Below are 27,480 nucleotides of genomic sequence, written 5' to 3' on the forward strand. Positions count from 1 at the left end.
CCTGTGGCAGCTGTGTCCTGGAAGACACTGAGTTGCTCACAGATGTTATTATCTTGAAAGGTCATTGAAGAGAACTGTCATTATAATAGATGACATGAGAAAAATCAAAGAAAATGGAGTCCTCCACATGCTTAAGAAAAAGTAGAGGCTAAAGCCTAATAAATGATCTGAACCCAGGCCTACGTTAAAGATCTTTGTTCTCTATGTTAAGATGAGTAATTCTCTCCTTTCCAAAGGATGCTGTGTCAAAAGGGGAACTTGTCAGGGGTTTGTTCCCAGCTGTGGGTTGGGAGTCACTGCCTGAGACACAGCCCACAGGACCTTCTAGGTCAGGAGAAGCAGTCAGCAAGCAAAAGACACACAGGTCCACAGTGGCCCCAGGGAAGGGACAGAAAACCCACATCCAGTGCATGTCAGCAAGGCAGCATACTAGATGGGATCAGGTGGCTGAGAGCCAAGAGCTTGACAAGAGGCAGTACTGTTAGGAACAGGGCAGCTTCAGCAATGCAGAATGGGATCACTGAAATTGGACTTGGAGGATTAGTTCCAGCACCAGGCCCCAGAGGAAGCTGTCCCTGACATGCTGAGTAAGTCCACCCCTGGACTTCCTCATGTGTTCCTCCTGTGTGCTGTCCATGCTCCCTATCTTCCCCATCATAGCACAGATCCCATGGGATTGTGAGTGCCTGTCTACCTCTCTACCTCTCCATCAGCCTTTGAGCTTCTACAAGGGTGTGTGTGTCTTACCTGAGAGCCACTATACTTGTAGCTCCTATCCTTGGCAGCATATCCAAACACCTGCAGGACTTTAAAAAGTCCACATGCTGGAGCTCCACCCCAGAGTCTAATTTAATTGACCTAGAACAAAGCTCCTATCTACATGGTTTTAAAAGTCCTCAGGTGTTTCTAATATACAACCCAAAGGGCAGAAAACACTGACTTAAACCACTTTTAGTGCCTGAGACATAGGAGCCCAGTGAGTGGTTGATGGATGCCTGAATGAATGAATAAATGAATAAATGAATTACTTAATGGTAGTTTCAGTCAACTAGGATTCAGCTAGAACAGAGCAGGAACTGGTCAGGCTTATGTAATCCCATGGCTGCAGTGCTTTGCTAGCAATGTGTTCTTTCTCTTTCTCCTTGTAATGGGCAAAATTCAAGAACATTTCTACTCAGTGTAAACATTATTCATGGACACTGGGCTGGTGTTGCCTACGATTGTCAATAATGTGTCTTTGCAGACAAGGGGAATGAAGCACAGCTGGTTGCCATACCCCTGGCAGGGTGTGGTCTCTGCCTTCTTTGTGGGGCAAAGGGCATCTGCCCACGAAACCCTGCATGTTATTGCTGAGTTTCCTGTGCCCTCCCCTGTGAGAAGGACTTCAGTAGATAAAACAAAAATCTGTCTTTGGCAATGGCTTGTTATTTTCTTAAATTTTGGAAGAATAGTACATTTATGAAGCAAATATATCACATCATTGTTTGTTATTGTAACAGAAATTGTGGTCTTCCTAAACTGTAGATTATGTTTCTCTGATTCTACCTCTTTTTAACACATTTTGTCTGGTTGAATAATCTTCTGGATTTCCAGCACAGATTTGGGCAAGGATTTAAGGCTTGAAGTTTTATTCAGAATGACTGAGAATATGATATGAGGAATTTAATAAGCTTTGCAAGTCTTTCACAAGAAACATTTCTAATTTGAAAGACCTTGTGCAGAAACAAATTTAAGAATGCATGTGCTTCCTATTTGGTCAGTAAACATTTCTAAAGGTTATATGTCACTGAAAGGTATTACCATGTGACTGCTATGAATCACTTATGGATTTCTTAAGTTATTAAATTATCATACATTAAAATTAAGGAATCCTAGGGGTTAAACTTTATTTCTTTGTTATTTTAGTTCCTTTAGTTTTTAAAAAGGTAAATTTTAGTTGTACAAGTGCCTGTCCCAGAGCCAGAGTTCCAAATGCATCTGCTTCTGGAGAGAGCATGCTTTAGAGATAATGTTTGCCACTGGCATTTATTGAGCATTTATTATGTATCAGGCACTATACTATGCTTTACATCGTTCAACCTTCACAATGCAGTATGAGGTAAACACCGTTGTTATCCCATTTCTAAGATGAATAACCAAAGGTTAAAGAGATTAAGAAAATACTCAAAGTCATACCCTGAGTTAGCAGCTGGATTCCAGACTCAGGCATCTGATTACAGAGCCTGGGTTCCTTCTGCTGTGCTTCATTACTAAGGCCGTGCCGAATGCACGGTGCCAGGGTGGGTGTAGTGCTTACACAAGAGGAATCTATCAAAGTCCCTGTTTTGCTTAATAACTTCCTGAGTTGGCAACACATCCGTTGTTTAATATAAATAAATATAATCAAAGTAGAAAATAATAAATGAAGTTACATCCAAGGAGGAACATTTTCTGGCTGAAGGATCAGTTAAAGAAGATTTTGTGTAGAAGATGGCATTTGAACTCAGCATCAAATCCTGAATTTCCTTTATTTAAAAAAAAATTATCATATATTAAATTTGACCTTTTTTAGGGAGGTGGTGTCCAGTTTTATGAATGTAACCAGTAGTTGGCTCTGACAGAGGTCTAATACTAACCAGTTTCAATGAAGAAGAAAATGAATTGTAAGAATAATGGCAAGCCTCCAATTTAGACCACAAGGCCAAAGGCTATATTGGCCATGGAAATTACTAGAAGCCAATATTTAAATCCCTTCAGAACACTGACTTTTATCTGTGTTCCTCCATGCATGTTTTTCCCCCTTTTTCAGAGTCAGATTCAATGTTTTCTTTAGAAACAATAATTTTGTTATACCCTACCTACGAGTTCCTCAGCATATCTGAGCTTATGAAGTTCTTAGAGTGATAGTAGTTGTAAAAATCACGGTCTTTAGGAATTATTTCTGATGCTTTTGGATATTGTACCTGAAGATTTCAGACAAACAGTGGATTTTGTATTTTTATGTGTGTTTACTTCAAAACATAAAGTCTCCTGAATAGTATATTTTCATTCTTCAAGAAAAATGTGCAAATGTCTCTTCTCGTGTGAAATAGAGCTCAAGATTGTTGGAAGAAAATAAACATTACCAATGAGCAGATATTTAAATTATTCTGCTTACTCAAATGTAAAGCTTAGATTAAATCAAAACTAAAAACAAATCAATGTACTTCAGATATTTTTATTTAAAATAACATATTTGTTTTTGCTGTATAAAGTGAGTTTTTAAACAAAAAATAATAGATCATGTTACCCAAATTAAAGTAAAAGGACATAAAGAAAGGAATTAACACTTATAAGGATCTGATACGTGTTAGAGAGTTAGTGCAACCAGTGTCACCTCGTTCTGACTTCATAATATCATAAAGGACATGTGATTTTCTTAGTTGCACAGATAAAGAAGTTGGGTCTCAGAGATGGTAAAGTGATTGTCCAGGCCTCAGCTAGTAAATGGCAGAGCCGGGATTCCAACCTAAATGATTCTGATTACAAAACAATATATTCAAGTAGATAGTATCCAGCAGAAGTAACATCTGTTTGAATGTGGTTGGCAGGGTAATGATATGAGTGTAATAATTTATAGTTCTAATTTGAACATTCACCTAAAATGTCATATGGTATGCTTGGGTGTGATGTTGCTATGTTAAAGAATTATGTGCTTATGATTTTGTCATAAAAAAGAGGCATTATTTGCACTGAACCCTGTATATATATATATATATATATAATTCCACATTTCTGAAGGTAGGATTGCAAAGCACTCATTTTGTGGGTTTTCCCCCACAACTGGCAAAGTGGCAAGTTAAACATATTAATAACCAAGTGAAGAAATTATGTTTATTTCATTTATTTTTAAACCTATACAGTAACTCAGTATTTACATATTCCAAATTTCAAAGTCTTATTCAGTACTGTGTAATGATCAATAAGCAAAATAAACAAAAAAAAGACAAGAAAAGAAGAAAGGAAACGCAGAGAGCTGCTTGCAGTACATCTCCTGTGTTCCCCAAATCTGCTGGAAAGTGAAAGCATTCTACTCTCTGTTTCTCTTCTGACAAATGTTATTCATTCTGTCCACAACAGTCCATTCTTTCTTGTTATGTTGTTCTTGCTAAATTACCTTAGATTAGACCAATCCTTGATTAGAAGGTCAAAGCAATACATTATTACTGAGCTCTGCGGCCTTTTCTGCAGAGGAGTTAATTTGTGTACATCTGCCCTCTGCAGAGCAGCTGCCTCAAAGTGATGGTGAGAATTACATTTGACTGTTTCTACACTAGCCTCTAGTTCTTCAGTTTTTGACCTGAAATAAAGTCTTTGGATTAAATGATCTCTCTGCGATATGCTCTGACCCCGGGTCCTGCTCTTGATAATTGCATTTATTTCTTGGATCTGTTTGCATTGTTGTCCATAACACAGCTAATTTTGTAAGGGGCATTTAGCTGCTCCTTGAGAATATTCTGCTGGGTGAGCATTCTTGACTCATTATTTAAGGAAGTCAGTTCTGTGTTCTGCTGTCACCTAGGTATCTATTACCAGATCACCGTGGATACTGCTCCATCTACCCATCAGTGCACATTACCAAGTTTCCTCTCAATGTTGTTCAATTACTTGCTCACATGCTGCATTCAGCAATTTGTCCATGGTCTCTGTTTGGCAGGATGGATAACATCCTGGTCAGAATGACAGCCACATAGTGCAGTATGTATTCTCAGAGACAGGGAAAGCACAGGGCTTTACATCTGTGAACTGAACTTGTAATCTGTATTATCCTACTCTAATCTTCTTGTTCTTTTTGTATATTTAAACATTTTAATTAACAACTCATTGATGCTCACTAAAAACAAATCAGATGATATGAAAGTGTATGATGGAAAAGCTAACACATTCAGCTGATTCCACCCCCACTGTGTACACTTTCAAGTTTATTCTCCCCAACCTTCAACCATATGCATATAAAACTTACATTCTTCTCCCCTTCCAAAATTGGATAATTTGCATACTTTGGGCTATTTGATCTTTCATACACATCATTTCAAATCTTGTATGCAGATTTTCTTCACTCTTTTAGTGTGATTTATAATATTTCATAACATATGATGACATACTCACTATTTTACTACTGACAAATGTATAGGTTATAGCTAATACGTGAACCACTTAAAAATGTTGCCATTACATCTTTAATTATACATGCCTTCATGTATTTATGCAAGTATTTCTGTATGATAGACTCATAGAAAAACTGATAGGTCAAAGGAGATGAAGAGTTTAATATTTTAATAAGCAATAACAATAATATGAAAGACTGTCTCTGTGCCAGGTACTTTAAATAAGTCCCTTGCAAGTTATAACTCATTTAGTCTTTATAACACTTAAATGAGTCAGGTACTACTATAATGCTTGTCTTACAAATGGTGGAATTAAAGCACAGAGAGACTAAGTCACTTGCCCAAGGTCACTCAGCTACTATGTGGTGGAGCCTGAACTCAAATCCAGACAATATGGCTTAGAGACTGAGCTCTAACCTTCCATGCTACTGCCTTGTGATTATGTTGCAATTAGTCCCCAATTGACATTTTTTACATTAGCTATCTCACCAGCTTTGTCATTTGTGGATATTGTTTTCTAAATTTAACATTGTAACTATTTTAATGTTGGTGTGACCTCATGATGCAATGAACTTGGATCAATAGAAAAAAAGCACAGCAATGCATAATGAGGCAGAATATCATTAAGTGCCAAAATGGGTGGTAGGAATGAGAACACAGAAGTGGCTCCAAGTGGCAGCGAAGAGGGGAGACTGGAGTGACTGGGGAAGCCACGTAAAGATGGCAGAGCTTGGAAGGCGGGACTATTTGAATACATGGAAAGAAGCTAGTGAAAAAGAATGTTGATGAATGCCTGAGAGAGAGATTTTATTATAGTTAATGGAGGCAGAATTTTTAAAGCCAAGAGTTACTTAGGGAATTTAAAATTTTCCCTCAAAGCAACAAGCTTTAAGAGGAGAAAAGTAAGCACGGCATCTGTATCTTGGGAAGCTCAGTCCTGCTAAGTTATATAAAATGTAATAAAAGTATATGAAAGCAAAGTGACCTCTTGGAATGTAACATAGACATCCACATATGACAAGGTCCTAAACTAAAAGAGTAGAATGTTGAAGTAGAGAGTGTGTCATATTAACTATGTAAAGAGTAATAGGCAAGATTTATTCTTTGGTTGGGATCAACAGATAAAGCAGAGGAAAAGTTCCATAAAGTTTTCAATGATTTGAGCTTGGATAGCAAAACGGTGTGAACAAGGTTGGAAGCAGGGAAGTTGAAAACTGGAGGAGGTTTGAGAACACCAGAAGTTAATTTTGGGAACTGATTTGGTTAAATTGCCATTAGAATTTTGTTAGGGATCGTATTAAATCTGTAGGCTGTTTTAGGTAATATTGACATTTTTACGTATTAATTCTTCCTATTTATGAATGCATATCCTTCCATTTATTTGTCTCATCTTCAGTTCCTTTCATCAATGTCTTTTAGTTTGCAGTGTACATATTTTTCACCTGATTAAATTTATCACTAAGTATTTTATTCTCTTTGATGCATTGTAAATGGGATTTTTTAAATATATATATTTTATTGATTATGCTATTACAATTGTCCCATTCCCCCACCCTGCTCCACTCTGCGTTCCCCATCTTAGTTCATGTCCATGGGTCATACATATAAGTTCTTTGGCTTCTCCATTTCCCATACTATTCTTAACCTCCCCCTGTCTATTTTCTACCTACCATTTATGCTACTTATTCCCTGTACCTTTTTCCCCTCTCCCCCACCCCCGCCACTCCCCTGCTGATAGCCCTCCATGTGATCTCCATTTCTGTAATTCTGCTCCTGTTCTAGTTGTTTGCTTAGTTTTTTTTTAATGTTTTGATCATTAATAGTCATAAGTTTGTTGTCATTTTACTGTTCATAGTTTTGATCTTCTTCTTTTTCTTAGGTAAGTCCCTTTAACATTTCATATAATAAGGGCTTGGTGATGATGAACTCCTTTAACTTGACCTTATCTGGGAAGCACTTTACATGCCCTTCCATTCTAAATGATACCTTTGCTGGATAGAGTCATGTCGGATGGAAGTCCTTGCTTTTCATGACTTAGAACACTTCTTTCCAGCCCCTTCTTGTCTGTAAGGTTTCTTTTGAGAAATCAGCTGATAGTCTTATGGGAGCTCCTTTGTAGGTAACTGTCACTTTTCTCTTGCTGCTTTTAAGATTCTCTCCTTATCTTTAATCTTGGGTAATATAATTATGATGTGTCTTGGTGTGTGCTTCCTTGGGTCCAACTTCTTTGGGACTCTCTGAGTTGCCCGGACTTCCTGAAAGTCTATTTCCTTTGCCAGATTGGGGAAGTTCTCCTTCATTATTTTTTCAAGTATGTTTTCAATTTCTTGCTCTTCCTCTTCCCCTTCCAGTACCCCTATGATTCGGATGTTGGAATATTTAAAGTTGTCCTGGAGGTTCCTAAGCCTCTCCTCATTTTTTTTGAATTCTTATTTCTTCATTCTGTTTTGGTTGACTGTTTATTTCTTCCTCCACTACTGACAAGCAAATTCAGCCCTTCTGGTGCTGATTCCTGGGGCGGGTGGGTTTCTGCACATTCTAGGACCCTGTGGATCTCTACAATGAACTCTCCTGTGAAGCTGGGAGTTTCTCTCACTGCCGCAACCCTCACAGGTTTTTTCAATCAGAAGTTTTGAGGCTTTATTTCCCTGCAGTGGAACCCTGGGTTGCATGGTCTGTCTCACTCCTCAGTTGTTCCTTCTGGTTTATCTGCATCAAATGTTGGGCTTCCTGGTCCACCAGCCACCACCTTGCTTTGAGTCCTCTCCAACCAGGCTGCCCATCTCCTCCCCTCCTACCTGTCTGGATGAATGTTTCCTTTTTAACTCCTTGGTTGTCAGACTTCCATACAGTTCAACTTTCTGTCAGTTCTGGTTGTTTTTTGTTTTTAAATTTGTTGTCCTTCTTTTGGTTGTGCAAGGAAGCACAGCATATCTACCTACACCTCCATCTTGGCTGAAAGTCCTCAAGATTGTTTTCTTAATTTCTCTTTCGGTGAGTTTGTTGTTAGTATGTAGAAAGATGACTAATTTTTATATACAGACTTCGTACTCTGCAAATTTACTGAATTTTTTTATTAGTTCTAACAATTTTTTTTGGAGGAGCCTCTAGGGTTTTCTATATATAAAATCATGTCATCCACAACTATGACAGCTTTACTTTGTCCTTTCCAATTTGGATGCTTCTTATTTCTTTTTACTGCTTGATTGCTCCAGGACTTTCAATATCATGTTGGATCAAAGTAGATAGAATAAGCTTCCTTGTCTTGTTCCTGATCTTAAGGGAAAAGCTTTAAACTTTTCAGCATTGAGTAGAATGTTTTCTTCATTTCTCTTTCTGATAGTTTGTTATTGGTATATAAACATGCAATCAATTTCTGAATACTAATTTTGTATCCTGCCACTTTGCTGAATTCATTCACTAGTCTTAATAGATTTTTTTGTAGAAGCCTGAAGGTTCTCTATATAGATTATGTCATCTGAAAATAGTAACAGTTTTATTTCTTACTTCCTAATTTGTGTGCCTCTTACTTCTTTTTTCTGCATAAATAAAGAAAACATTTAACATTTCTATGTTAAATAAAAGTGGGCATCCTTGTTCTGTTTCTGACCTTAAGGAAAATCTTTCAGCTTTTCACCATTAAGTATGATCTTAGCAGCAGACTTGTCTTATATAGCCTTTTTTATTTTAATATAAGGACTCATTTATTTTTATGTGTTTTATTTTTAAAGAGTTGACTCTTTTTTTATTATGTGCTTGTTTCAGGTGTATGGCTTAGTGGTCAGACAACCCTACACTTCACATAGTGTTCCCCTCAATATTTCTAGTACTCCAACTGGTGCCATACACAAGTTATTACAATATTATTGACTATATTTCCTATGCTTTATTTACTTTCCCATGACTATTTTGTAACTACCAATTTGTGCTTCTTAGTACCTTATATGGCCTTTACTATGTTGAGGTATCCTCTGTCTATACAGACTCTGTTGAGAGTTTTTATCATAAATGGATGCTGAATTTTACCCAATGCTTTTTATATATCTATTAACATGATCATATGATTTTTATCCTTAATTTTTTAATTGTTGTTCTACTACAATTATCCCAATTTTCCTCTTCCCCTTTCTCTGCTCTCCCCTTGCCCCCCATCCCTGGCTCCCACAGTCTATCCTTTATTATTTTAATGTGGAGTATCACATTGATCATTTGCAGACATGTAACTATTTTTGCATGCCTGGAATAAATCCCACTTAATTGTGTATATTAACCTCTCAATGTATTATTTAATTTGATTTGTTAATATTTTATTGAATATTTCTGCATATATATCCATCAGAAATATTGGTCTGTAATATACTCTCTTTTTTTTTTCATCTTTGTCTGATTTTTGTATCAGGGTAATGCTGACCTCACAAAATAAAGTTGGAAGCATTGCCTCCTCGGTTTTTGGGAAGAGTTTAAGCAGTACAGGTCTTAAGCCTCATTTAAATGTCTGGTAAAATGTCTGGTAAAAGTCCAGGACCAAATGGCTTCACTGCTATTTAGGGGGTGGAGGGTGGGGTTTGTTACTTATTCAATCTCCTTACTAGTAATTGGTCTATTCAGATTTTATTTCATGATTCAGTCTTGAAAGATTGTATATTTCTAGTAATTTATCCATTTCCTCTAGGTTGTCCAATTTGTTGGCTTATAATTGTTCATAGTAGTTTCTTGTGATGTTTTGTATTTCTTTGGTATCAGTTGTCATTGTTCCTTTCATTTCTGATTTTACTTATTTGAGCCCTGTCTTTTTTCTTTTTATTCCTATTTGCATGAAACGTATTTTTACAACCCTTCACTTTCAGTCTGTGAGTGATGTCTCTTGTGGGCAGCATATAGATGAATTTTGTTTTTTATCGATTCAGCCACTCTATGTTTTTTCATTGGATTATTACTCCATATACATTTAAAGTAATTATTGATAGATATGCACTTATTGCCATTTTGTTCATTGTTTTCTGGCTGTTTTGTAGTTTTTCTCTGTTCTTTTCTTTTTCTCTTGCTTTCTTGTAGTTTGATGACTTTCTATAATGTTACATATAGGCTCCTTTCTCATTACCTTTTGTGCAACTCTTATAGGTTTTTGCCTTTTGCCTACCATGAAGGTCATATATACATATACATATACATATATGTATATCCTAGTCCAAGTTGATAGCAGATTATGTTTAGAAGTACTCCAAAACTCTGCAGTTGTATTCCTCCAGCCCACACTTTACATTTCTGATGTCACACTTTACATCTTTAGTTTTGTGTATCCCTTAACTAATTATTATAGTTATACTTATTTTTACTATTTTAGTCTTTTCACCATCATTGTAGCTTTATAGGTGAGTACTCCATATTGTTTATTATGTGTCTTTATCAATGAGATTTTTACTTTCATATGATTTATTCTTACTAGTTAGATTAACTAACTAGTAAGGTACTCTATAATAAATTCTTACTTTATTTTCAGCTTAAAGAAGTCTTTAACATTTCTTATAATGCCAGTTCATGGTAATAAACATCTTTAGCTTTTGCTTGATTGGGAAACTCTTTATCTCTCGCTAATTCTAAATGTTTGACAGCTGGAAGAGGGGACAGAGGTTGGGGTCTGGTTGAAGAAGGTGAAGGGATTAAGCAAAACAAAGAAACCCATAGACACAGACAGCAGTACAGTGATTACCAGAGGGAAAAGGAGGGTGGGAAAGTTAGAAGAGGGTAAATGGGGGTAAATGGTGATAGAAGCAGACTTGACTAGGGGTAGAGCAAACACAATACAATATACAGATGGCATATTATAGATTTGTACACCTGAAACCTGTATAGTTTTATTAACCAATGTCACCCCACTGAATTCAATAAAAATTTCTAAAACTGGCAAAAAAAATGTGAATCTTGACCTCCCTAGATAGATCATTCTTGGTAGAAAGTTGTTTTGTTTGTTTTATCACTTTAGTCACTTCTGACTTGCAGTTTCATTTTTTTTTAAATCTTCACCTGAGGATGTAGTTATTGACTTTAGAGATAGAGGAAGAGAGAGACAGACAGACAGACATCAGTACGAGAGAGAAGCATCAATTGGTTGACTCCCATATGTGCCCTGAATGGAGATCAAACTCACAACTTTGTGGTGTGTGGAACAATGCTCCAACCAGCTGAGCCACCTGGCCAGGGATGGCTTGCAAAGTTACTGCTAAGAAATCTGTTGCAGGCTTATGGGTGCTTCCTTTTATGTAACAAGTTATTTTTCTCTTGTTGTTTTAAGATTCTCTCTTTATCTTAAAATTTTTTAATTATAATGTGTTTTGGTGTAGGTCACTTTGTTTTATCTTATTTGGAATTCTCTGAGCTTCCTAGATCTGAATGTCTCTTTCATTTCCCAGGTTAAAGAAGTATCCAGCCATTACTTTTTTCAAATAAGATCTCTGTACCTTTTTTCTCTCTTCTCCTCTAAGAACCCTATAATGCAAATGTTATTTTATTTGATGTTAACTGATAGATCACTTAAGCTATCTTCACTTTTTAAATTTCTTTTTCTGCTCTGATGAGTTTCTCCTGTCTGCTAGATCATTAGTTTTTTTCTTTGGCTTTAGCCTGCTGTTAAATTCCTCCAGTGTATTTTTTAGTTCAGTTATTGTATCTACATCTATGACTATATCATATATTCCTGACACTATGAAAAAAATCACTGTGCCTTTCCCAGTCAGTACTTCCAAGAAACAATTAATCTCACCTCTAAAACCATAGATTAGCTTTTTCCTGTTCTTCAAATTGATATAAATACAATTGTATTGTATGTATTCTTTGTTTTTAAATTTTAAAATTCCCATTTCTCTCTCCCCACCCTTTACCTAAGCAACCATCAGCTTGTTCTCTATGTCTATGCGTCTGTTTCTATTTTGTTTTGTTAATTCATTTATTTAGATGTTTTAGATTCTACATGTAACTAAGATCATACCTTATTTTTCTGTCTTATTTCACTTATTATAATGTTTTCTAGGTCCATCCATGTTGTAACAACTGTCAGGATTTCATTCTTTTGTATTGCTTAATAATATTCCATTCTACATAATGTGATATGTAAGACCATTATTTATTAATTTTCTGTCTGGATAACTCATCCATTGATGTTAGTGGGGTATTAAAAATCCCTTATTATTATTATTGTATTACTGTAGATTTCTCTCTTATGTCCATTAATAATTGCTTTATCTACTTACCTATATTGGGTATGTAGACATTATGATTGTTATATTCTCTTCTTGGTTGGCTCCTGTATAATTATTTAATATGCCTTTTTGTCTTTTTTTACACTTTTGTTTTAAAGTCTATTTTGTCTAAGTATTGCTAGACCAGCTTTCTTTTATTTCTATTTGCATGGAATTTCTTTTCCCATTCTTTCACTTTCAGTCTATTTCATGTCTTTTCCTTTGAAGTGAGTCTCTTGTAAACAGCATATAGGTGGGTCATGTTTTTTAATCCATTCAGCCACCCTATGTCTTTTTATTGGAGCATTTAATCCATTTACATTTAAAGTAATTATTAACAAGTATGTACTTATTGTCGCGTTATTTTTTTAGGTTGTTTCTATAGTCCTTTGTTCCTTTCTCTTTGTTCTTTTCATACCATTTGTAGGTTTTTGAAGTTTATGTATTTCATTCTTTTTCTATGCAGTCTATTTTATACTGATAGACATTTAAGTTCCAATAAATTCTACAGGGCCTACAATTTTATTCTCCCCTCCAAGCTTTGTGTTATAGATGTCAAATTTTAAATATTTTTGTGTTGTATATCTCCTAATTATTGTAGTTTGAGTTGAGTTTGATTTTTTTAAACCTTTATAGTAGCTTTTTAAATGTCTGATTTTCTTTATTTACTTAATATTTGGCTTCACCCATGACATTTTTTCCATTTATGATGTTTTCTTATTTCTGGTAATGGCTTTTTCTTTTCTACTTAACAAAGATTTTTTTACATTTCTTGTAAGCTTAATGGTGATGTGAAGTCTTTTAATTTTTGCTTGTCTTGGAAACTTCATTTCTCCTTTAATTCTGAATGATAAACATTCTGGTGAATTATTTTAGATCATACATTTCTTTCCTTCTATGCTTTTACAGGTGTTCTGCCACTTGTTCCAGGCCTGTAAAGTTGTCAATGAGAAATCAGCTGATAGCATTAAAGGGTTTCTTTTGTATGTAATTTGTTTTTCTCTCACTTTCTTCCAGATTGTCTCTTTATCTTTAACTTTTGCCATTTTAACTACAAGAAGTCTTGGTGTCTTCAGGGTCATCTTGTTTGGAGCACTCTGTGTTTCCTGGACCTAGACGTCTGTTTCCTTTCCCAGGTTAAAAAAGTTTCCTGCCATTATTTTATTGAATAAAATTTCCATTCCTTTCCCTCTTTCCTGTACTTCTGATAGTCTTATAATACAAATGTTTGAGTGCTTGATCTTATACCACAGGTCCTTTAACCATTCCCCCTTCTTTATTATACTTTTTTTTATTTTTGCTGCTCTAATAAGTTGATTTCCACTAGTCTGTATCCCAAGTTTAATCTGTTTTTCTATGTTAGTTAATCTACTTTTGATTCCTTCTAATGCATTTTTCATTTCAGTTATTTTATTCTTCAAGTCTGCTTGTTTCTTTCTTGTACTTTCTAACTCTTTCTTGAAGTTATCCCTAAATTTCTGTATTCTATTCTCAAGTTTCTTAAATATTCTTATAACTGATTCTTTGAATTCTTTATCAGGAAAATTGCTTATTTCCAATTCCTTAGTTGTTTTTTTCCCCCTGAGGATTTTTCTTCCTTCACTTGAGAGATAGTCTTCTGTCTTTTCATTTGGTTTGACTTTCTATGTTTGTTTATATTAGTTAGACAAAGAGCTCTCTCTTCCAGTTTTGGAAGAGCCTTATATGTAAGTAAGTTCTATGTAGTCTGGTTTAGGCAGGCCCAATAGAAGCCAAATGGGTGCTTTAAGCACCTGGAGAACTGGCCTACCAAGCCAGAGAAGCAGATGGGCAGGCCAAGTCTGTATAGTACTTTATGCCCTGTTGACCCTGCCTGCTCTCTTTCTTCAGGTCAAAATTGGCTGAGGCATGTGTCCAAGCACATGCTGCAGTAGCCCTGCAGGTAGGACAGCACACCTGGATAGAGCTCCCACCCAGCCTATTGAGGTGGAAGAAGATGTAATCAATGGTGCTCACCTCCCCCTGAGACCCCAGAGAACTCCCACTGTCCCTGTAGAGTTCCTTGGAGTAGGGCTACTTGGTAGAAATGGCTCCCGCCAACACCTACATCCTTAGAAAGAGCCTCAAAAGATTTCTGTCCTTCTGGAAGAAGCTTTAAGGTTAGCAAATAAATCTTTTTCACCTATGATCTAGGTTCTTTTCAAACTGTTGCTTTTGTGCTGAGTCCCAGGTAAATGAGTTTGTGTGTGAGCCCTTGAAGAGGAGAATCTGTTTTCTACAGTCCTATGGTTCTCCTGGAGGTAAGTTCCATTGGCCTGTTTGTCTTTAGGGTCAGATGTTTGGGGGACTTGTCTTTCTAGTGCAAGCCCAGAGGTTTGGAGTGCCTGATGTAGGGGACACCTTGCTCCTCAGGAAGTAGGAAGTTCTGGGGTTTTGTTTGTTTGTTTGTTTTTGTTTGGTGGTTTGGCATGGGTTTTTGTTTAGTTTTTTTCTCTGCCTTTCCTATGCACCTTAATGTGGCCCTTTTATCCTCTGTTGTATGTGAACTGAACAGATGCAGTGACCAATCACCAACAGACTTTGAAAGAAGTGATGTGATTGGTGACTGATGATGCATCTCTGCCATCTACATAGTGATTTGTGGACTAAAATACTAGCAGCAAAGTGTTTACTTTTTGTGATGATAGACATTTAATGTACCATGATAACTGAAATTTGAACATCTGACTGGGAGGCAGGCATTACTGAACTAAACTGTGGGAACTGGAATACAGGCATAACAGCACCATGCAAAGTGAGGACTGCCTGCATATATAATCAATCAATAAATATAAATTGGGCATTCAATATATGTCAAAAGAATATTACAAGTTTATTGTATGAACTAGTGATAAGAAGTGTGGATTATTGATATTAAGAGAGGTTTCCTGCTTTTATGGAATGTAGTGAGGAAGAAACAATCTGTATAATTAAATGCAAAATAAGGCATAGCATGGTGCTAGGGGGTGGTATAAACTCCAAGCCACAAAAGCACAAACCTGGCATTCTAAAGGGATAATTATAAATAGCATGGCTATTAAGCAGTAAGTGCAATAATGATAAACCCTTTGAAACTAGTTGTTTCTACTCTATTACTTTCCTAATTCCACATTTTTAGGGTATGCCACACTAAGCAGTCAGTTCTCGAGACTATGTTTGACTTGATTGGGCAGTGAATTTCACGTTTTGTGTTAGAAAAGATGTGCATTTTGAGAGTCTAGTAAATGTTTCCACTCAGCAGGTTTCACCAGAGTGTTCAGACACTGCTGAGCACATCAGTGCAATTTTTAATGTTTTTTTTTTCCTTCACAGTGCAACTCTTTAGAAACTCTGTCCATATCTCTTTAGAAAACACACACAGGATGTAGAAGTGGAAGACTACAAAGAAGCATTTTGTGAAAGGGGAGAGAAAACTTGTATCTGTGCATTTAAAGAGGACCTTCTAAAAGGTTTTAGGCACATTCCTTTAGCAGTTAGTTGTTTAAAACAACATAAGATTTTTTTTCTCCATAACTGACACCAAACAGAAACTCACATATTTTCCCAATTAGAATGTCATATTTTCTGCCATAGAAATCTCTCAAATTCTATAACAACACAGCTAAAGCCTTTAAGTTGCCTTAACGATTAGAAACTCGGCTGAAGAAATGACAACAGGTGTGTGCTTTGCTGGAAGGCTTTTCTCATTTAAAAGTATATAAAGAACTAGCTTGACCATCATTTTTTAATGTTTACACTAGCAGAAACCAGCTATCGCTACACTGGTGCTTGTAATAATACATTCAAATCATCCATGAAAGTTTAAACTACAAACCCAGACACTAAGCAGTTTCTGAATCTTAGTATAACACCAGAGGCAATTATGCAAACTGGATGCATTTTCAGGGATGCTGAGAAGCCTTTTCTCATAAACTGTGACTTCAGAAATAATGAAACAAATAAACAGAGACCTTTATTAATTGAGAAAAGTCATTTTACCAGATTATTGGTTAATGAAAGTTTTTAAGGGAGGGAAACAGTTTTTCCTTTTAAATAGTTGAGAGCTCTAAAAATCTGCCATCACTATTCTATTGGACTAGGAGAGTCTTGGGGAAGAAAGTAGGAATTTTGAATTTGTTAGGAAAAACTCCAGTCACTCCAGGGTTTTCTAATCACAGTCTTTGATCTAGATAACCACAACATCCATAGATTTTTAAATACTTTTTATATGTGGGCATTACACATGAATATTGAAGGGATTTAATAACTTTGAAACATTCTGTTATTAATAATTTATTATAATAAACTTGGATCCATTTGCTAGACAGCTATTAAATATGCTTTATAACAGCTGTTATATAGGAAGGCACAAAATATTCTACATTTTTAAAAAGTATCTATTTTTATTCCCACCACAATGCTACCAGGTAGGTGCTGTAACAATAAAGAAATGAAAGTTCAGAGTTTTAATTATCTCTTAATAAGTGACTGAGACCATATTCATAAACAAAGCAGTTCAATTCCATTGCTAGGGTTTTTATACTATATTGAGTAATATTGAGGAAATCAAGAACATAATTGCAGATTATGTATAGAATTTCGTAAAATAAAAGGTATTTGGACAAGGCTTCATAGGCTAATGGACAAAGAAGCTTCTGAATGTGTGGTTTGTCTTAGTGAAAATATGAAATAAGTTTTGAAGAATCAGGCTAAAGACAACAGCATGGACCAGCAATGCAGATGAAGTAACAGGTAATCAGAAGCATCCTAGTAAAGGGCTGGATTTTAGGAATTGATTCATGGTATAATGAGATGCAAATATTAGGCTTCCTGGAACAGAGTGGAGCAACCCATATTTTAGACAAATGAAAGGATTTTTTTCCTAAAAATAAATGTGACTATGCCACTCATTGCCAAAAACTTAAGAGACTTCTCAGCAGCACTAGGATAATGCCTAGAGATTTTTAAATGATATTCAAGGTACCATCACTATCTCTAAGGTTTTCTCTTTGCTACTCCCTCATCTATGCTCCATCCACACTGAAGTACGTGCAGTTTTCAGTATTCTATTTTATGCATCCACACGTGTGCCCCAGCTGTTTCTTCTGCATCCTTTGTTTAAAACATGAATTCTAACTCAATTCTCAAGAGCCTCCTTAAGCATGTTCTCCTTTCTGAAATCTATAGTGATAGAAGTAGTATCTATATTTTATACTTCCCCTCAAACGACGGATTGTTTCACAAAACCTATGAGCATTGGGAAAATTCTAGAAGCATTTCCATTCAAGTTATAAGCAAATCATAGATGTCCCATGTCCCAGCAGAAACCAAATGGCAACACTCGAATTAAGGTTTTTTGATAAGGATTTAACAAGAAACATATTCAAAGGAATAGAGAGGTTAGAAAAAAAGACAGAAGGAATAGTGAACAGCCTCCCTTAAGCAACAGCAGTGAGGGAAAGCAAAAGCTACTAGACCAGAAGAGACACTGTCACCTAGCCAGGAACCCACTTTCTGCTGCCCAGACTCCTCCCTCACTGATACCACTATCCAGGCCCACACCAGATTAGTGGCTTGCACTATAGAAAGTTATTCCAGTTTTTAAAATTTCATCCTGTTAACATTAAATCTGTAAGCACTTCCTGGATGCACAGGGCCCTTCTCTTTCCATAAGCAGGCAAAATGGTGAGTGTAAGCAGTAGGAGGAGGAGGAGGAAGAAGAGGTCATGGGCTTCTCTCATGTGAACTTTTCCTGTTCCTTCTGGTGGAGGTTTCCCTGGTGTTGAGAAGGAAGAAAAGAGAGGAAAAAGACAAATGACTCTTCATGTAATTGTCAGTGGTGACCATTAGTGGCATTATTTAAGGGTCATTGGGTATTGTTAAGGCTCTTCCAGTTTATTGTCTTTGGGGGAAGTAGAAGCTTGTAAAGCTTCTAGTCTGCGACTCATTTCCAAATGGCAACTTGGAACATCAATGGACTCTTCCAAGGCTCAGCACTTGGCCACTTATTCCTGCTGCACTTCAGCTGGTGCTGGCATGCTCCACGTCTCTGAGGTGCCTGCCTCTTTGCCCCATCTGTCACAATGCCTGACAAGACCACAGTCCATGATCACATCTTCCGTCTCTTGTCCCCACTTCTGGCACTTTTTTTAAAATTTTTATTTAATTTTTCAATTTTTGTATTGTCGTTCCAGTACAGTTGTCTCCATCCCCCCTGCCAACCCCAGCCATCCACACCTCCTTCCCCTGACCTCACCCCCCTTGGTTTTGTCCACATGTCCTTTATAGTTGTTCCTGAAAATCCTTTCCTCTTATCCCCCAATTATCCCCTCCCACCTCCTTCTGGTTACTGTCAATGCGTTCTTAATTGCATTGTCTCTGGTTATATTTTGCTTGCTTGCTTGTTCTGTTGATTAGGTTCCATTTATAGGTGAGATCATATGGTATTTGTCTTGCATTGCCTAACTTATTTCACTTAGCATAACACTCTCCAGATATATCCATGTTGTCACAAAACCCACCTCTGGCCCTTCAAGCCCATTTAGAAATCATCCCCCACACTTCTCAGCAGTCATAAATTTTAGGAGGCAGTCCCAGCACACTCTGTGGCTAGTTGTCCCCACTTGGCCATGCTCAGGTCATATTGTCTAAGTAAGTGGCTAATTCAAAAATGAAATGCCCGTTTTGCTGGCACTTCCAGAGTGTAGGAGTATTTCTTTTGGAGTTCTCTTCACCTCAAAAAAAGGAAACATTTCCCCTCTTCCCTTCCTCAGGTGCAAAGAATAGCCCCTTCATTGATGCTCAGAGTGACCACTTTCTATCTTTCAATTATTGTACTGTCCAGTGGCTGGGGTGGAGGGAGAGGGGTCTTTGTAGTGAACTGGCTCTTCTCAGCAGATCCTACTGAGAGGTTCAGGCCCAAATCCAGTGATCCTCTGAGGTTAAAAATGAAAAGTCTCTTGGAACCTTCTGTTTTCAGATTTTGTCATTAGCCATTTATTTTTGAAAAGTATGACTCTTGTTAATGTCATATGTTGCATATAAAAGTATAATTGTTAAAATCTCTTTCAGGCAAAATTAAAATTCCAAACTGACAAATTTTACTTCTAGAAATTATACTATAGATAAATGTGTAAATATAAAACTAATTTTTCATTATAGTTCATTCATAATAGCAAGAGATTGGAAACAACTGAAGTATGATTAAATTACTGTATAGTCATATAATGGAATAAAGGCCAGATGTTATTTTAAATGTTTTAAATATTTTACTGTTTTAAGTACTTGTAAAAAGATCAGTAATTTATTTTTAAGCAAATACTCATTGAACATTTACTTTGTAGTCAGTACTGTGATATTCCAGGCTATGTTAAAGAATGAGGGAGATCTTTATATATACTGAAATGGAATGATCTTTATAATATATTTTTAGGTAAAAAACTAAGGTAAGGTAAAGGATAGTTAATGTTCTTCTGATTGTGGGAAAAATGTGTATGTTCATAGATGATACATTGGTACATATGTGTGTATGTTTATTTATTTATGTATAAACAAACACTAAGGGATTGGTGTTATTTTCCTTACTTTACAAGTGAGAACATGGAGACTTGAGAACAGCAAATTCTTATCACAGAATCAGCAGTGGCATAACTATGATTTGTTTGGGGTTTTCTTTGTTTGTTTGTTTTTAATGTGAAAGGTGTTTTTAAATGTTTTTTTTTTCAATATTTCATTGTTTCTGCTATTACCGTTGTCCCAATTTTCTCCCTTTGCCCCCTCCACCCAGCCCAACCCCCACTACCTCAGGCACCATAGCTCGTGTCCATGGGTCATGCATATACTGATACATATACTGTTCCTTGACTAATCCCTTCACTTCCTTCTAACAGTCCCTCCTCCCCTCTTACATCTGTCAGTCTGTTCCATGTTCCTATGACTCTGATTCTACTTTTTGCTTTTTAGCTTATTTTGTTCATTTGATTCCACTTATAAGTGAGATCATATGGTAATTGTCTTTCACTAAGTGGCTTATAACATAACTATAATTTTGATTCAAGTTTATCTGACCCCAAATCATAGGTACTTTCCAATACAACATGCTTTACAAGATTAACTTTTACCAGGGTAGAAATGACTACTTTTTATGCCATCAGTAGACCTTATAAATATATCATGGAATTATCATACTGTATTACAGCAATATGTTTATATGTTGGTCTCTCCTGGCCTACTGTGTACTTCATGAGGATAGGTGCTCTAGAGAGCCTTCTTCATGCCCACAGTGCTCTGCTATGGCACATCATAGCAAAGCTCTTGACAAAGGAATGATAGGCAATGATGAATCTTTGTACATAAGCAATGGATAGAGCTTTATTAAGTGCCTAGAAAGGCAACTGCAAGTTCTTTTAACAATAATAACACAGTTTCTGAAGACCATATGAAATTTTAAATCAATGGGCAAAATAGGATTGTATCCAACTCTCAAACCTGTACAGCAAATTTAATTTAGTGAACATTTGTCAATATCTATTATGTGCTGTTAGTGAAAAGAACCACTTATTTCCAGGAAGGGACACTTTAAAGTCCCTCATGCAGAGAACGTACATGTCCATTACTAAGTAGTCTGAAAGTTTGGGCAGTAAACTTCTGCTTATTTTCAGGTCGTTCCTCCAAAGATTCAGTGGGTCAGATATCTGTCCACGTGGACATCACCACCACCCCAGGAACTGGAGAGCATAAAGTCACTGTGAAAGGTATACTTCGGGTCCAGATAGATCCAACAGCTCATTAGACTTCAATTTCTGCAAAAATAATATTAAAATGTAATTTTTTCTTAGATCCATTTTTAAATATGTATATTAAATTATTTTAGGGCATGGTTAGTAATTTCTTCCTGAACCAGATTTTATTTAAAAACAAATAAATTGCAAAGATAACCTATATAATTTGACATATCTAAATGGTTTAAATGCATTGGTGATTACATTTCAAAACTATATATTGAGTATTTTCTCTGTGATTAATGCTATGATATATATTGAATATTAGTGCTATGGTTGGCTCTATAACTTGTCAATCAAATTTTAAATGTTAAGTCATTGTGTTCTAAATAGTCACATAATCTACCTTCTTCTTTTTCTGTGTGACTATGTGATTTCCAACAACTGAATGCAGGGGTCATTTCAAAGATGAAGTTTAATGGTCAATGTTTTGCTCAACAGAACCATACTCTGTTTTTATATTAAAGGTTTAGTCATTTTAAATAATATTTACTTTAATCAAAACCATGGCCTTTTAATATATTTTTAAATCACATTACACACCTTTGTGTCATAAAAATAATACTGCTATAGTCTATAATAGATTTTGAGCAATATAGGTAAGCATACAGGTAAATGTGCATGCCTATACATGTCAGTATCCTAAAGTATTTTGTCACCATATAGCAAATGCCCAAAGTTTTATGAAACTTTTGCATTAGCAATTTTAGTTATAAGACAATTGCTTAAGGATATCTTCATTAAGGCATGAGCAAAGTATACATATGAAAAGATACATTTAAGAATTATTTATGATGCCTGAAATTAGGAAACAACTGTGTTTAACAATAGGGGATTGGTTCAGTATAGGATGAAATATCCATATAGTGGAATATTTGCAGTTGGAAAATATATAGTGAATTATAAAACTATCCATGATGAACTTAGAAAATACAGCTACTTAGAAGACTGTGATATATTATGGTCCCATTCTTTATATAAAGTAAATATTCTTTAATATTTTTATTATTCAAATTAAATATTGAAAGCATATACAACAAAATAGTATATTAAATATTAAAATTATAAATTTTAAATTTATTTTCTGTATATTTTCTAAATATTTCATGGTGAACATAATCATAATTTTAATATGAGAAACATGTGTTTACCTATATAAAAGGAATGATAATTTTTGTTAATGACAAATGTCATTTCAATTACAGCTGACTTTTTGCCACTCCAATGCCACACAGCTAAGGGCTAATGGCCCTATCGAGTGTGCACTACAGAGAGTTCATTGTTTTTCTTCAAGCATATTTTCTTGTCATTGGGGTTAGGACACTAGCAAATGCAAGTTATGCCTTCGTACATCATTTTTTTAAATAAATATTTATTCTAAAGACCAGAGAGAGGCAAAGATTCCACAGTCATTTGCTAACCCTTTGTGTCCCTTCTCTTTTTGGTTTTTAGTGATGGCTATTAATAACCTAAACTGGCAGACCACTGCAATGTTCCGCCCCTTCGTGGAAGTTTGCATGCTGGGGCCCAACCTTGGAGACAAGAAGAGAAAACAAGGCACAAAGACAAAAAGCAACACCTGGTCACCCAAGTACAATGAAACGTTCCATTTGTAAGTCATGACCCAACTCATTTATCCAACCAGCCAATAGCTATTGTGAAACTAAACTTACTGAGGGATTCAGGGTAGGAATGGCACTGGGATTTTCTAAGGAAAGCAAAATGTATATGTTTAAGTGTCCTTGTTCATCACTGATCTTGGGCAGATGAAATAAGCTATGTTTTTCTTCTATTCACTCAGTATCTGTTCAGTGTCTACCATGTGTCAGTCATTGTTATAAGCATTAAAGATATAAAGGGTCTGGCACAAATAACATCCCTTTTTTATTACAAAATCATAAATATGTAATTCCATAACATAACAATATTATACTCAAGCACACCCTATGACATTTTAGGTGAAATGTTCAAATTAAAACTATAAATTATTACACCGATGTAATTACTCTACCAACCACACTTAAGCAAGCATTCCTTCTGCTGGACCCTTTGGAATAGGATTTCTCAGCTGTTATGGAAGTTATTTTCTAAAGATGAGGAACATATTATAAACATAATTCCAAACAAAACAAAAATGTATCATGATAGCATTATGCAGAGAATTAAAGCAAGGCAGTGTAGTAGACTGATGATTATTTGGCTACTTAGATTGGGTGTTCATGGAAGCCTCTCTGAGCATGTGACTTTGAAAGAGGAGCCTGAAAAAATTTTTTAAAAAAAGTCATGCAGGGAAGGGTGTTGAGAACATTTCAAACCAAGCAAAATTGCTAGTGCAAGGAGACCCTACAGTAGGAGCCTGCCCGGTAACATTTAAGAAATATATAATGGTCAAGAGAGTAAGATGAACTGAATTTGAAGAGGTGGTCAGGGTACAGGGCTTTGCAGACAGGGTAAAGGAGACCAGGTTCCATTCTCAGTCCAATAGAAGACCTTTAAGGATTTTCAGATAAGGAAATGAACAATTCGATTTACATCCTTAAATGCCTGCTTGCTATAGAGGGAAATACTTACAGGGAGGTCAGGCCAAATATGTAAAGGTAGGTTAGAAGGCTACTGCAATAATCCAGGTAAGAGGTAATGGTGACTGACTAGAGGGAAATAGAGAAATAAAAGTAAGTAGTAGAAAGACTCTGGATATGTGTTGGAAGTAGATTCTATAGAACTTGCAGCGGACTGGAGGTAGAACATGAAAGAAAGAGTATATAATTAGGTTCCCAAGAACATTCAATGTAGGATATTTCAAGACGGACCTATTTACAAAGGAATTTTCAAAGATGTGAGAGTAGAGGGACTACAAGAAATAGCGATATAATCTGGGGCCAGTAGTAGCCAGGCTGTTGCTCCTGCCACACCTGAGGAAGGAGAGAATGAGCTGTTACTAAGATTTGGGGAGTAAAAACTTCATGTGCATTTGGCCACCTCAAAGGAGCAGTACCCTTCCATGGAGGGAAACAGCCTACTTGAGGCAGCCACACAGGCAAGGAGCCATCAAAGACTCTGACCTTACTGGAAGCCAGAACACAGAGAAACTCTACTGTAGTCCTTGCAAGGAGAGTAGATTCAGCTGGGGCAAATGGGAATTATCTACACTGAAAGAAATCAAGGATGCTCCCTAGGTTTGGGGGCAGTATCATTTGGATAGATACTGATTTACTGAGATGGGGGAGTAGAGATACAGAGATCAAAGATTTTGTTTTAAATCTATTGATTTGGAAATGTGTATTGGGCACCCAAGAGGAAATATCAAACAGATACAGATGTAATTAATTCCATAGATCTAGATGAGCTGATCTAGGCACAGATAGAGGGAGACTCAAGACCAAGCTCATGAAAGTCTGAGTCTGCAAAATGTTTGATTAGAAAAAGTCACTTGGAAAAGGAAGGACTGTGGAAGCTTGTTCTGAGGAATAGGTGTGCATTTATCAGAAAGTCAGGAATATCTGAGGATAAATTTAAAGTAAAGACAGGGGAGAAGTATTCTCCACATATCACCACTCAGCCTTCTGCATTATGCTCAGTTGTGCATTGACAAGTTGTCTTAGGTTATTAGTAGTAGAGGCCATCCTCAGCCCCACACTTGACAAGCTGGTTTCCATAAGAATTGGTATTGAGGCACCAGGCGCTGCTGGAACTAATTTTCCCTGGAGATTTGCATCCAATTTAGCATCTTGTAAATAGCATTTGATAGTCTGTGCAGTGTATTCCCCTGAGAAAATGCTCCTGCCTATAACAGCGTATCCAAGGAGCCCAAGGTAAAGAAAAGAAGTTATAATAACTGATGTTGAAATGGCACAGAAATTCTTCTCAGACATACTCTTCCCCTAGCTAGCCCCCATGATCCCTAGCAACCCTACCCTACCCCTATATCACAGGGGAAACCCTACCTCCAATGATTAAGTACAACATAATATTCTAATTCCAGATTCTATTGATAGGCTTAACATCAAGGCAGTAAAGCACGTTTAGATGGATTTCCTATTCCTGTCTAGGGAAGGAAGGAGTTTTAAAGTTAGATTGCACATAATATCTATGTAAAGGCAATGTAAGTAAAATTTTAAAAAACATATGCATCAGAATTAAAATACAATGATACTATTTGTCAATGTATTAGTCTGAGCAATTTATAACATTTTAACAGTATTTTTAGAACTGTATTGATCCCTAAAATAAAACTTTTTCCTCAAAATTCCTCATTTTAATCCACACAGCATTCTAAGTAATGAAAACCACCCAGGGGCCTATGAGCTTCATCTCTCAGTTAAGGATTACTGCTTTGCCCGAGAAGATCGAATTATCGGAATGACGGTGATTCAGCTACAGAACATAGCAGAAAAGGGAAGCTATGGGGCATGGTATCCCCTTTTGAAAAATGTTTCTATGGATGAAACTGGTTTGACTATTCTCAGAATACTCTCTCAGAGGACCAACGATGATGTAGCTAAAGAATTTGTAAGACTTAAATCCGAAACAAGATCTGCTGAAGAGAGTGCTTGAAAAGAATACCGAAGATTCCACCCTCCAGAATTCATAAACTATAATTGTTTGACTACTGCATGTGTGTGCAAATACATGGGAATGTTTATTTTACTACGTTTCGGTGTTTGCCAGTCCTCACATACAATGTCTACAAGGTATGTGGAAAACCTGCTGAACTTTTATACCATTTATGGTCTTTGGGAAATAAATGTTCCATGAAGTGCCAAAATCATGATGTAAAGGGAAACATTCAGAAGATCCTTTACAATGTTCATTTAACTTCATTAGTAATTTCTCAACCATAAGGCATACTGAAAAACAATTAGTCTTTTAGTTTGTCAATTACTTGTTAAATTAGTTTATATTGCCCATGGATCAGAAAGGATTTGTTAAATTGTTTTATTTAGACTTACCTCATTGTAGATGTCTTACAAATACCCTTTTCTAACATAATTAGAAATGCAGTCACCACTAGAGAGTATTTGTAATTTTATAGTTGCAGATATATTGTGAAGAGTTTCGCATACAAATTAAAATAGAAAAGGTGGGAAATATTTTATGCTGACCAGTTTCCAACCTTTCTGAAATAACACTGTGAAGAAATGCTATTAAAGCAAACTTATACAAAGCAAGGCTAAACAGAGTTTGTTAACAATGTTTGATATATTGACAAAACTTTGTTCTTCAAAACTGCCAAGGTCACATCACATTTGTTGAAAAGGTAACTTGATGCATTTTCCATCCAGCATTATGTCTTGGCTTTGTCAAACTTTATTCTTTAGAAAGTCATGCAATGGAAGGATTTTTTTTAAGTACCTATGATAAGTAACTAACTATACTTTGAGTGTTTTCCCTCTGACAGTTACTTAATTAACTGCTTAATTACTTAGTGCTATAATTAGCTAAATACTTTTTTCTTTTAAAAATATTCAGTGATTTGTACTGACTACAGCATTACTATATAATGCACTGGAGCAAAAAGTCATGTCTTCATCTATTTAATGAGAATTGTAAAACAAAGTCTGAAGAAATTGCTTACAATTTTGTAATTCATTATTTATAAGACCAAGATGCATCCAATGAAATAGGAAATGCAGCGTGGTGCATAACCAGGTTGGATTTTGAATATGAAATAGTTTGTGAATATTTGCATTTTCTGTATTTTATGGTTTGACTTTTTAGAGTCTATCTAAATACTTGGCTGTGGAACAATTCCTTGAAATGTATGCTCATAATTGTTAGTGGACAACATAAACAAGCAGAAATACAAACTAGTTACAATGACTGTGTTTTGCAAACAAACTGGTCTGGTATGTTAAAAACAAAAATTAATATCATGATTCTCAAAACCATTCTACTACTGGTGTGAAAACACAGACCAGTGAAATCCAGTAATTCATGTTAAATTGTTAGGCAATTGCTTTGTTAATGAATTATCCAAATGCATAGTACAATGTGATCCTCTGGCATATGCATTAAAAAATGGATGTATATTGAACACATGCAACACCATATTGTATTTTCTGCCATCTAATTTAATTTATGCAACATCATTTCATTATTTAGGAATAAAAATTCCAGGTGTTTCCTTGTGTGTTTGTTGTGTTTTACTGGCTAGAACAATCTTTACATTGTTTGATTCTAATAGCTAATTAAAATTTGAAAAAAAATTTCCAGGAGTTGTATTCATGGGAAGAGCTACATATTACCAATCAATGACACTGAAAATAAGAACTGATGTATCTTACAGTAAGTCTCTGAATACAGTTGAGCCTAATGAGAAAACTCAACATTCAACATATAAAC

The 27,480-nt window shown here is 35.8% G+C and overlaps 1 protein-coding gene across 1 annotated transcript in view; it reads left to right on the plus strand.

Moving 5' to 3' along the window:
* The window catches only part of UNC13C (unc-13 homolog C), a 469,738-nt gene extending 442,478 nt beyond the window's left edge, over window positions 1-27,260 (plus strand). The window contains 3 exon segments of the mRNA XM_028506783.2: window positions 21,019-21,111; window positions 22,591-22,750; window positions 25,407-27,260. Coding sequence (XP_028362584.1) covers window positions 21,019-21,111; window positions 22,591-22,750; window positions 25,407-25,692 — 539 coding nt within the window. The 3' untranslated portion in view covers window positions 25,693-27,260.
* The last annotated feature ends 220 nt before the right edge of the window (window positions 27,261-27,480 follow it).

The sequence above is a fragment of the Phyllostomus discolor genome, chromosome 1 (genome assembly GCF_004126475.2).
Source record: "Phyllostomus discolor isolate MPI-MPIP mPhyDis1 chromosome 1, mPhyDis1.pri.v3, whole genome shotgun sequence".
NCBI classification, from domain to species: Eukaryota; Metazoa; Chordata; class Mammalia; order Chiroptera; family Phyllostomidae; genus Phyllostomus; species Phyllostomus discolor.